Source organism: Anomaloglossus baeobatrachus, chromosome 1 (genome assembly GCF_048569485.1).
Source record: "Anomaloglossus baeobatrachus isolate aAnoBae1 chromosome 1, aAnoBae1.hap1, whole genome shotgun sequence".
Taxonomy (NCBI): Eukaryota; Metazoa; Chordata; class Amphibia; order Anura; family Aromobatidae; genus Anomaloglossus; species Anomaloglossus baeobatrachus.
The window spans coordinates 949,386,790-949,398,845 of NC_134353.1; the positions used below are offsets into that span (position 1 = coordinate 949,386,790).

A 12,056-nucleotide genomic window follows, 5' to 3' on the forward strand; every position below is an offset into this window, starting at 1 on the left:
TACACATGGGGGAGAGAGAGCGACAGACCCCGCACTACACATGAGGGAGAGAGAGCGACAGACCCCGCACTACACATGAGGGAGAGAGAGCGACAGACCCCGCACTACACATGAGGGAGAGAGAGCGACAGACCCCGCACTACACATGGAGGGAGAGAGCGACAGACCCCGCACTACACATGAGGAAGAGAGAGTGACAGACCCCACACTACACATGGAGGAGAGAGAGAGCGACAGACCCTGCACTACACATGAGGGAGAGAGAGCGACAGACCCCGCACTACACATGAGGGAGAGAGAGCGACAGACCCCGCACTACACATGAGGGAGAGAGAGCGACAGACCCCGCACTACACATGAGGGAGAGAGAGCGACAGACCCCGCACTACACATGGGGGAGAGAGAGCGACAGAACCCGCACTACACATGAGGGAGAGAGAGACAGACCCCGCACTACACATGGGGGAGAGAGAGCGACAGACCCCGCACTACACATGGGGGAGAGAGAGAGACAGACCCCGCGCTACACATGAGGGAGAGAGAGCGACAGACCCCGCACTACACATGAGGGAGAGAGCGACAGACCCTGCACTACACATGGGGGAGAGAGAGCGACAGACCCCGCACTACACATGGAGGAGAGAGAGCGACAGACCCCGCACTACACGAGGGAGAGAGAGCGACAGACCCCGCACTACACATGGGGGAGAGAGAGCGACAGACCCCGCACTACACATGGAAGAGAGAGAGCGACAGACCCCGCACTACACATGGGAAGAGAGAGCGACAGACCCCGCACTACACATGGAAGAAAGAGAGCGACAGACCCCGCACTACACATGGGGGAGAGAGAGCGACAGACCCCGCACTACACATGGGGGAGAGAGCGACAGACCCCGCACTACAAATGGGGGAGAGAGAGAGACAGACCCCGCACTACACATGGGGGAGAGAGAGCGACAGACCCCGCACTACACATGAGGGAGAGAGAGCGACAGACCCCGCACTACACATGAGGGAGAGAGCGACAGACCCCGCACTACACATGAGGGAGAGAGCGACAGACCCCGCACTACACATGAGGGAGAGAGAGAGCGACAGACCCCGCACTACACATGAGGGAGAGAGAGAGCGACAGGCCCCGAACTACACATGGCGTAGAGACTGCATAATGCAGGTTTCTTTCCCCTAACATAATGCTTGTCATTGATACCATACAGTGTTCTTGTCTCTTCTGTCCATAAAACATTTTTCCAATTATCTTCTCACTTGTCTGTTTGATCTCCATCACACTGCAGATGGGCTGTCATGTTTTCCTTCCATTCATGCCATGCACATCATTGTTATGCAGTAAACTCATGAATATTACCATTAGTTAATGTGAAAGAGGCCGTTAGTTGCTTAGTGGTTGTCTTTGGTTCCTTTGTGAACTCACAGATCATTAGAAGTCTTGTTTCTGGAGTGATCTTTGTTAGATGACCACACCTGGAAAGGGTAGAAAATCTTCTCTAGTATCCTCTATTTCTATACAATATGTCTCAGTGGGAAGGGGCTGACTATTAAGTCTTTAGGCCTCCTTCACATGTCCGTGTCTCCGGTACGTGTTTGGTCCGTTTCCTCACGTACCGGAGAAACGGGCACACGTAGACCCATTAAAATCAATGAGTCTGCTCTCACGTGCGTATTCTGCCATGGACCGTGTGTACGTGTGGAGCATACGTGTGCCCAAGTGCTCCACACGTAGACATGTCCGTTTTTCTCTGGCATCACGAGTGTCACACGGAACGCAAACGGGTCACATGGAACGCAAACGGACCACACGGATGTGTTCCGTGTGACACGCATCGGAGAAAACACATGTGTCTGTGAGAAAAAAAACAAACACTTTACTCACCTTCTCCAGCCCTGCAGTCTCTGCCGCTGCTGTCACTTGCTGTCGACCGCCGCTCATTATGCTCATTGCATATTCACTTCACTGCGGCCAGAAGCAGCAGCAGCGGGGAGTCGGCAGGACCGGAGACTGAGGATCATCACCACGGACAGCGAAGCCAGGGACAGGTGGGTAGAAAGTTCCCGGTCTCCGTGTGTTATCACGGAGAACACACGTGTGCCATAAACACGGCTCACAAAGGGCAATACGCACCTTTGACACGTCCGTGAAAAACGTGCGTGATTTTCACGGACGTGTGAAAAAGGCCTTAGGCCCCTTTCACACGTCAGTGATTCTGGTACGTTTGTGATTTTTTTTTAAACATACCATAATCACTGACATACGCACACACATTATAATGAATGGGTCTGCTCGCACATCAGTGATTTTTCACTGCACATGTCATGCGGCGTACACCCGTGTCCGTGATTGGCGCACGGAGACATGTCCATTTTTTTCTGGCATCACTGATGTTCCACGGACCACGCAGTGGTGTGGTCCGTGAAACACGTGCCAGAAAAAAACGTGCTTCTAAAATAAAAATCATTTTTACTCACCCGGCTCCAGCGATGTCCTCTGCAGCCCGTCCTCCCTGCTGCTTCTGAGCCGGCTGATTACTGTCGCGCATATTCATGATGCACGACACAGCCGACCCGGAAGCAGCTGCTGCAGGGGTCAGCGCCGGCCGGATGCTGCACCGCGGGAGCGATCAGCACCATGGAGAGCGGGAGCGGGCACAGGTGAGTTAATCTCTAAGTGCAATCACGGGCCACGGAGAACGGAGCCCGCATTGCACTTAGACAACCCACGTGTGCCGTAATTCACGGCACACGGAGGGACATGTGCGTGTTTTACACGCCAGTGAAAAACGTCAGTGTTTTTCACTGACGTGTGAAACGGGCCTTAGAGATAGATTGTGCATCAACACCTCATTTTATTGAGTCCTCAGAAATCTCCTTATTAAATGCTATAAACAATTTCCAAAATTGCATGTGATTATATAAAATGTTCCTGTGCTGAGATAATCTTAAATATGTGTCCCTGCTGTGTACTGTGTAATGGCTGGGTCTGACTGTAGAGGAACATGGTTTGATCATACCGCATCTCCTTGGCTGGGGAGGACACAAAAGAGTATACAGACAAGACAGCATGGGATCCTATTGATTCTTTTTGTGAGGTAAAACATTTCCCTGCCTCTTTTTTTTTTTTTTAATGTTTTACCTCACAGAAAAAAAAACTTGTGATCTCGTGCTGTGCTATTTGTTTACTATCTTCTGTGTCCTCCCCGGCACAAGAGATGTGGTATGATCAGACCATGCCATATACGGTCAGACACGGCCATTACACAGTACACAGCAGGGACACATATATAAGATTTTCTCAGCACAGGAGATTTTTTCAACCACATCCAATTGTGGAAATTATTATTATTCCAAGATTTATTGAGTAAAAATAACTTTGTTAATTAGACAACCTCTTTATGGTCAAATTTATGCAGAAATATTGAAAATTCTGAAACTTTCAAGCACCTCAAATGTTTTTGTTTAGTGTCTCTGGTTAAATTTTGTGTTTTCCAGTTGTTGAAATTTTTTTTACCATCATTTTATCCTATTTTTTTTTTTTTTTTATTCAACTTTTTATTTTCAAAAAAGAGTTTTTTTAACATGTTATACGACAAAAGAAAATATACATTTTCAAAAGTAAACGAAACATTTCACAGGTGTGTGTACAAATATGCTATGTCATACACATACTGAATGTCAATTGAAGGGTGGGCGGGGTTCGGTCATTGGATAAATCTGAGGATGGGAGACACTGGGACCAATCCCAAGGGGACCCGGTGGAGCCTTCGCACATCCCCTCACGGTTGTGTATAGGAGGAGAACGTATTATCATAAGCCTATTTTCGTCCTTAAATTTGGTAGGTGTCCACAAGCTCATCCCAACTAGACCATGTGGCTACAAAACCATCCATGGTATTATTGAGCTGGGCTGTCAATTTTTCCATATTTCTAACATCTTTTATCCGGGCGTATAGATCAGAGACAGACGGAGGGGCCGCCCTCTTCCAGAATAATGAGACTAGGCATTTAGCAGCTGTAAGGATATGAAGTAGGAGTTTTAATTCCGATTTGCTTAGGGATGACGGGAGGGCATTTAGCAAAAACACCACCGGGTCCCTGGACACACTTCTGGCAACCAATCTGCCCATCAGTGACTCTACCTCCTCCCAGAAACCCCCGATGGCTGAGCATGTCCAGAAAATGTGGTATAAAGATACTCCTCCAAGGCCGCACCTCCAACATACATCCGGGTAGTTACGATTACACTTATGTAAGAGCTCTGGAGTGTGGTACCATGTCATGAGGATTTTAACTTGGTTCTCCTTGTAGAGAGTGCTAATTGAGGACCGGAATGTCCTGGCCCATATCACTGACCAGAGCGCGTCCGATAGTGGGCGTCCTATCCAACCCTCCCATCTCCTCATGTACGTGTGTTTCACAGTATCCAAAAGATCCCCAGTTATCAGTATATTATAAATGACTGAGATTAATCCTCTGGTCGAGGTCCAGCCAGAGCGTAGGGTCTCGAATGCGGTTGGGTGACACACCCCCGTCAGTCCCATAATGTCTGTAAAGAAATGTGTTATTTGTTGGTATGAGAAATACAGATGAAAAGGTAGGTTATATTGGTATTGTAGGTCTGAAAATGGCTTTAATTTTAGAGTCACCGGGTTAACTATATCTCGGAAACAGTACAGGCCCGTCTTTGCCCACAGCCCCATCACCCCCGGACTCATACCCTCCATCAGGTGTGGGGTAAACAGGAAAGGGGTTAACAGAGAAGTCTGTTACGACAGCTGATATTTCATTCTACACTGCTGCCAAATCTCTCTTGTGAATGCCATTGGGCCCAAGAGCTCTCTGGAGGGGGTTTCACTAGGGCGGCCCCAGATTAGGGAGCCTGGATGATAGGGTGCCATCCAAAGCTTCTCTATCTCCGTCCACTTGTTGTAAGCCGGTAGAGTCATCCAAGAGGCCAGGCTACGTAGGTGTGAGGCGTAGTAGTAAAGTTTTAGAATTGGGCATGACAAGCTCCCCTTTACACGGGGTGCACACATAACCGAATCTGGGATACGGTGCCTTCCCGAGTGCCATATGAATTGCAGGAGTGTTGATTGGACTCTTTTCAGGACCCCCAAGGGAACCCGCACCGGGAGTGTTTCAAATAAATATAAAAATTTAGGAATGACCGACATTTTAATTGTGGCAATTCTACCCAGGAACGAGATCTGTAAAGATGACCATTTTTTAAGGCTATTTTCAAAATCGCGTATCATGGGTGGAAAATTTGCCTGGTATAAAGCCTTATAGTTGGGGGTTATTTTGACTCCTAGGTATCGCAGGGAATCCGATCTCCAAGAATACTTGAAGTTTTGTTTAAGGGACTGCAATTTGGCTTCTGGGATGTTGAGGGGTAAGGCTTCTGTTTTATCCGAATTAAGTTTGTACCCCGAAAGTTTGGCATATTGAGATAGCACTGCATGTAAATATGGTAGGGAGATGGCAGGATTAGTCAATGACAGTAAGACGTCGTCCGCAAACAGGGCTACTTTCAAGGACTTCTCCCGAACCTTGACCCCCATAATATCCGGATTAAGTCGAATCTGTGCCGCCAGCGGTTCGATGCTAAGAACATATAGGAGAGGGGACAGTGGACAGCCCTGCCTGGTTCCATTTCGGATAGGGAGAGGCCCTGAATGTGCGTGTGGGAGGCGAATGGTCGCCGCAGGAAGAGAGTACAGACCCCTCAGGGCGGAGACAAATGGCCCCGACAGGCCAAAGTGGCCCAGCATGGAAAACATGAAGGACCAGTCCAGTCTGTCGAAAGCCTTCTCCGCATCCAATCCCAAGAGAAGTGCCTCCGCCGCCTCTCTGTTCACCACCTCCACTAGATCCAAGATCCTTCGGGTGTTGTCCCCCGCCTGCCGGTAGCGGACAAATCCCACTTGGTCTTTATGGACCAGCTGTGGGAGCCAATTATTTAGACGTTCTGCCAATAATTTGGTGAATATTTTAAGATCAGAATTTAGGAGGCTAATAGGGCGGTAGCTCGAACACTCCATAGGGTCCCTACCTGTTTTGGGGATGACAGTTATGTAAGAGAGTAGAAATGTATTTGGGATCTCCTCCCCTGTCATAAAAAGTTTGAATAGCTGAGTCAGATGTGGAGACAGTTCCCCTACGAAGGTCTTATAGTATAGGTACGTAAACCCATCCGGGCCCGGGGCTTTATGGTTTGGAAGGTCCTTAATGATCTGGTTAATCTCGTCTGGTAATATTTCTCGATTAAGGTCATCTAGGGCCTCTTGGGACAGTCTTGGGAGGTGGCAGTCCGTCAAGTACTCGTTTACTATTTTTGTTCTGTCTGGGTGGGACATTGATAGTGTCGGAGGGATAGAATACAAGGACGTGTAGTATGCATGAAAAAGTTGGGCAATTTTTGTAGGGTCGTAATGAGGGGTGCCTAAAGTGTCCTTTATGGCACAAGGGGCTGAATTCATGGTTTGATCCCTAAGCTTTCTAGCCAGCATTGTGTGCGGTTTATTACCGTATTCATAATATTTCTGGCGAGAGTAGCGTAAGAGCCTTTCTATTTTCCCATGTGAGATTTCTTTTAATTTAGTTATCAGGTCTATCACCCTTTTCAGGCGGGACTTGGTGGGATGGGTGTGGAGTAGAGCTTCTGCTGAACGGAGATCTGTCTCATATTGGCGGTAAAGTCGCTATGAGTCCTTTTTAAGCTTAGACGAAAGGGCTATACACTCCCCTCTAATAACTGCCTTGTGGGCCTCCCATATCATCGGGAACGATGGAGTAGACTGAGAGTTCTCCGTAAAGTAGTTCTGTATAGCCTTACGGAGTGATTCACGGGAGGTGATATTGGTGAGTAAGGATTCATTCAGTCTCCAATGGGTTCTTTTTGAGGGGGCATTTGTTAAATTAAGATATATTATCAGAGGGGCATGGTCCGACCACGTGATGTTGCCTATTTGTGCTTGTTGGAGTGTTCTGAGTGTGAGGACATTGCCGAAAAAATAATCTATTCGACTATGCGAATTATGGGGGTGTGAAAAGAAGATGTATTGTCTTGCCGTCGGGTTGTCAATTCTCCACAAGTCAAATAGTTGGTGTGTATGGATCAGTTTGCGGAAGCCAGTAGATAGGTAAAATGTTTTATGTGAGCCTGCAGAGTGTGAAGGTGCAAGCATTCTATCCGCCCTTTCTGAAAACACAATATTAATATCTCCCCCTATGATGTGTAGGGCCCCCCGGTCTGACGGAAGGAGTGATAAGACCGAAGAAACAAATCTAGTTTGATTAGAATTTGGGGCATAGAGGTTACACAACACTAGCTGTATCCCCTTCAGGGTGCCCTGAATTATGAGGTATCGACTCGAGGGGTCTGCATCACACCTCTCTACCCTAAATGGACAAGTGCGGGAAATCAGTATAGCCACCCCAGCCTTCTTCTTTGTATTTGTGGCCGAAAAGGATTGGGGAAACCAATGGCGGGAAAAATTGAAAGAGCTTTTTTTCTGTGAAGTGTGTCTCTTGTAGAAACACCACTTCCGCCATTGATTTTCGCATCTCCTGAAGAACCAGACTCCTCTTTACATCTGAATTCAGCCCCTTAACATTAAGGCGGGCTTTGCACACTACGACATCGCAGGTGCGATGTCGGTGGGGTCAAATTGAAAGTGACGCACATCCGGCATCGCATGCGACATCGTAGTGTGTAAAGCCTAGATGATACGATTAACGAGCGCAAAATCGTCGTAATCGTATCATCGGTGCAGCGTCGGCGTAATCCATAATTACGCTGACGCGACGGTCCGATGTTGTTCCTCGTTCCTGCAGCAGCACACATCGCTGTGTGTGAAGTCGCAGGAGCGAGGAACATCTCCTACCGGCGTCACTGCGGCTTCCGTAGGATATGCGGAAGGAAGGAGGTGGGCGGGATGTTTACATCCTGCTCATCTCCGCCCCTCCGCCGCTATTGGCCGCCTGCCTTGTGACGTCGCTATGACGCCGCACGACCCGCCCCCTTAGGAAGGAGGCGGGTCGCCGTACAGAGCGACGGTCGCAGGGCAGGTGAGTGCATGTGAAGCTAGCATAGCGATAATGTTCGCTACGCCAGCTATCACACGATATCGTACCTGCGACGGGGGCGGGGACTATCGCGTGCGACATCACAGCATCAGCTTGCGAAGTCGCAACGTGCAAAGCCGCCCTAAGGCTCATTAACTTAGCCATCTCAAGACTTCAATATATGCTAGTGTGGGGGCTAGTGCCTGGCACTGCCGTTTGGTATGTGTGACAAAAGTACTCCCCAAGCCCTTCTGAGATAAAGTATATAGACTTTGGTGGGTTGCATACCTGTGAATATAACCAGGACATAAACAAACAAACCTAAACATAACTATAATCTACTGAAGAGTAAAAACTTTGCAATTATGCAATAGGATAGGTGTATGGTAATCAATACCAACCGTCCACTATCCCAGCGCCAGAGCCGACCTCTCCCAGAGTAGAGATTGTCGCACTAATTATAACCTGCACTATAAAACCAAAGTGCGAATAAATTGGTACGGCTCCGTCGGTAGGGTGAGTGACGAAACTCCACAAAACCAAACTTACGGGTCCCAGACCCCCCCCGGGATCCTTTAAGAAAGAGAAAATCCCCAAGAAATAAAAGGCAACATAGGTGAGCCCATTAACCCCTATCAAGTTCGCAAGGTAGTCGTGAATTCACGAGAGGTTACGTTCAGGTGGGTCCTCCTTCCCTCGCACTCCTGGATCACCGCTTACACAATGTGGTGGCTGGCTGCCAGGCCTGGGAAAGCTGCGGTATCTGCTGATGCAAAGTCCAGTCCGGTAAGTCCAGGATGGGAAGGTCAAATGCCCGACAGAAGGAATCCAGGTCCGCAGGGGTCCGAAGGCTGGCTGACGTCTCTCCTTGCCGCGCAGAAAGGCTGAACGGATATCCCCATCTATAAAATATGCCATTGGCCCTTAGGGACGACAACAATGGGCGAAGGACCTTCCTCTGCTGCAGCGTTATCCATGAGAGGTCCTGAAATAGTTGGATCTTGGTGCCTTGGTACATCACTTGTTTTGGCGGCCGTGCCTTAAACATTATTTCCTCTTTAAGTTGGAAGTCAGTGAGGTGACAGATAATGTCTCTTGGGTTCCCCTTTAAATTTTTTGGGCGCAGGGCCCTGTGTGCTCTATCCATAGGGATTGGATTGTCCGAAGGGCGCTGAAGGAGTGAGTTGAATATAGTCTGCAGAATTGCTGTAACATCTTCCTTCGCTTGGGCCTCCAGGACACCACTGACCCTTATATTTTGGCGCCTACCTCTGTTGTCTAGATCTTCTATATGGCGTTGTAGCTCTCTTATGACTTCGGTTTGGGAGGAGGATTGGGACTGGAGGTGACGGGTAGTTGTTCTAGCTTCATTATGGTCCTTTCCAGCTGATTTACTCTATCAAAGATGGAAGCAACATCCTGGCGGACTGCCGCTATTTCGGATCTGCAGGTATCTTTAACCTCAGAGATGAGTGCCTGAAAATCGCTCTTGGTGGGGAGTTGACGCACAGTCTGCTGGAGGGCCTGCAGGCTGCGAATGTGGGGGTCCGGTGGACTTATTTTCCGGGGCCTTTCTCTTGACAGTATCCCTATCAGACGGGCCAGGTGGGAGCTTGGGGGTCCCCTTCTGTTGGGCTGCAGGATCTGAACCCTGCAAGCCTGCATTCCTAGCTGGCTTGTGGGCTCTCTGGGGCCTGGGGGTGAGATTTTCATTTTGCAGCATTGGTGGTCCCAGTGGGGAGGACAAAAGATCATCCTTATTGCTAATTAGATTGTCCCATGGGGGCTGGGGGACTCCAGCAGGCAGTGTAGCCTCATTTCTGTTCTCCTGTGCCTCTTCTAGGGCTTCCCCTTCCTCTACCCTCTGGCCGCACTCCTGCTCATAGCTGGGGCTACCCCACTCCATGTTTGCCTCACCCCAATCCTCATCACCGGCTCCTCTCTGCTTATCATCAGAGGAAGCAGCTGGGCTCCAGCCCCCGCCACGCTCCAAGATCTCTATAGGGGGGAGGGGCGGCACTATCACCACCGTCTCCGTCGGACTGCCGGGGCCCGCATCTAGGGAGAAGGTGAACCTGCTGGCTTGCCTGGTGGTCCGGGGGCACACACTCTCACCTGGCACGCTGCGGTCCCGCTCCTGTCGGCGCTCGGGTGAGTCACCTCGCGTCCCTTCCACTGCAGCCGCCATCTTGCCCACGAGGGAGGCCCCTCGCTCGCCGACACCCGTAGATTCCTCACCTCCCCCTCCGTCTGTGACTCCGACCTCCACGAATCCCTCTCTTCTCTCCTCATCTGTGATGCGGGCGGGTAAATCCCGCTCGGTCTCTCCTGCACACAGTGCCGCTGCAGCCGTCAGAGCGCATGGATGCTGTACGGCTCCAGTGGCCTGTGCGTCCTCCTGCTCCTCTGGCATTTCCCTCACCAGGTAGGAGTCCAGGGTGGTCGCTGATGTAGCGCTGGGGTCCTTGGGCGTCTTTGGGAGCTTTTTCTTTCCCATGGTGGGTTTCTTCAGCTGATGTAAAGGGCTAGTTTAATCCCGGGTGGAGGAGCTCAACCCTCAGGCGTCCTGCTCCATGAAGCTCCGGCCACGCCCCCTCATTTTATCCTATTTTTAATAAAGAATCTTCTGTTGTTTCTTTCCTAAATAGGAGATTTTTCCTGATTCACCCATCAATGATGAATAAGGTCAGAGAAAATATGGCAGAGAGGATATTACACCTCACCCTGGAAATAATCTTCCATCTTACTGGAGAGGTGAGAGGCTCTGATGTCATCACATTACATCATTATCTATGGGAATAACAGAGGATATAACCGGGGAGGTGAGAGGTTCTGATGTCATCACATTACATCATTATCTATGGGATTAACAGAGGATATGACCGGGGAGGTGAGAAGTTCTGATGTCATCACATTACATCATTATCTATGGGAATAACAGAGGATATGACCGGGGAGGTGAGAGGCTCTGATGTCATCACATTACATCATTATCTATGGGAATAACAGAGGATATGACCGGGGAGGTGAGAGGCTCTGATGTCATCACATTACATCAGTATCTATGGGAAAAACAGAGGATATGACTGGGGAGGTGAGAGGTTCTGATGTCCTCACATTACATCATTATCTATGGGAATAGCAGAGGATATGACCGGGGAGGTGAGAGGCTCTGACGTCATCACATTACATCATTATCTATGGGAATAACAGAGGATATGACCGGAGAGGTAAGAGGTTCTGATGTCATCACAATACATCATTATCTATGGGAATAACAGAGGATATGACCGGGGAGGTGAGAGGTTCTGATGTCATCACATTACATCATTATCAATGGGAATAACAGAGGATATGACTGGGGAGGTGAGAGGTTCTGATGTCATCACATTACATCATTATCTATGGGAATAACATAGGATATTACCGGGGAGGTGAGAGGTTCTGATGTCATCACATTACATCATTATCTATGGGAATAACAGAGGATATGACCGGGGAGGTGATGGACTCTGGAAATGTCTGTAATGATATTATTAATGTCTCCACACTCAGGATTACACAGTACTGAAGACCTCTAGTGATCGCTGTCAGGCCCCTGTGTCTGAAGGATGTGGAGGAACCCTGAGCCCAATCCCGGGGCCTCCACCTCACCCCCGGATACATGAGGACATCAATGACCAGAAGATCCTAGAACTTGCCAACAAGATGCTTGAGCTGCTGACTGGAGAGGTGACACTGCTGGGAATGCTGGGACATTATACAGGACGGCACTGGAGGATTCTGGGTGATGACGGTATCATGTGTTGTCAGGTTCCTATAAGGTGTCAGGATGTCACCGTCTATTTCTCCATGGAGGAGTGGGAGTATCTAGAAGGACACAAGGAGTGGTACAAGGAGGTGATGATGGAGGAGCCCCAGCCCCGCACATCACCAGGTAATAGACAGGACTGAATACACCCGGCCTATAATTA

General features: G+C 49.2%; 1 protein-coding gene across 1 annotated transcript in view; it reads left to right on the forward strand.

Moving 5' to 3' along the window:
• The window catches only part of LOC142258724 (uncharacterized), a 52,117-nt gene that overhangs the window by 2,368 nt on the left and 37,693 nt on the right, over positions 1-12,056 (forward strand). The window contains exons 2-4 of the mRNA XM_075331362.1: positions 10,731-10,836; positions 11,638-11,814; positions 11,896-12,019. Of these exons, the coding sequence (XP_075187477.1) occupies positions 10,756-10,836; positions 11,638-11,814; positions 11,896-12,019 (382 nt within the window). The 5' untranslated portion in view covers positions 10,731-10,755. The remainder of the gene's footprint in view (positions 1-10,730; positions 10,837-11,637; positions 11,815-11,895; positions 12,020-12,056) is intronic.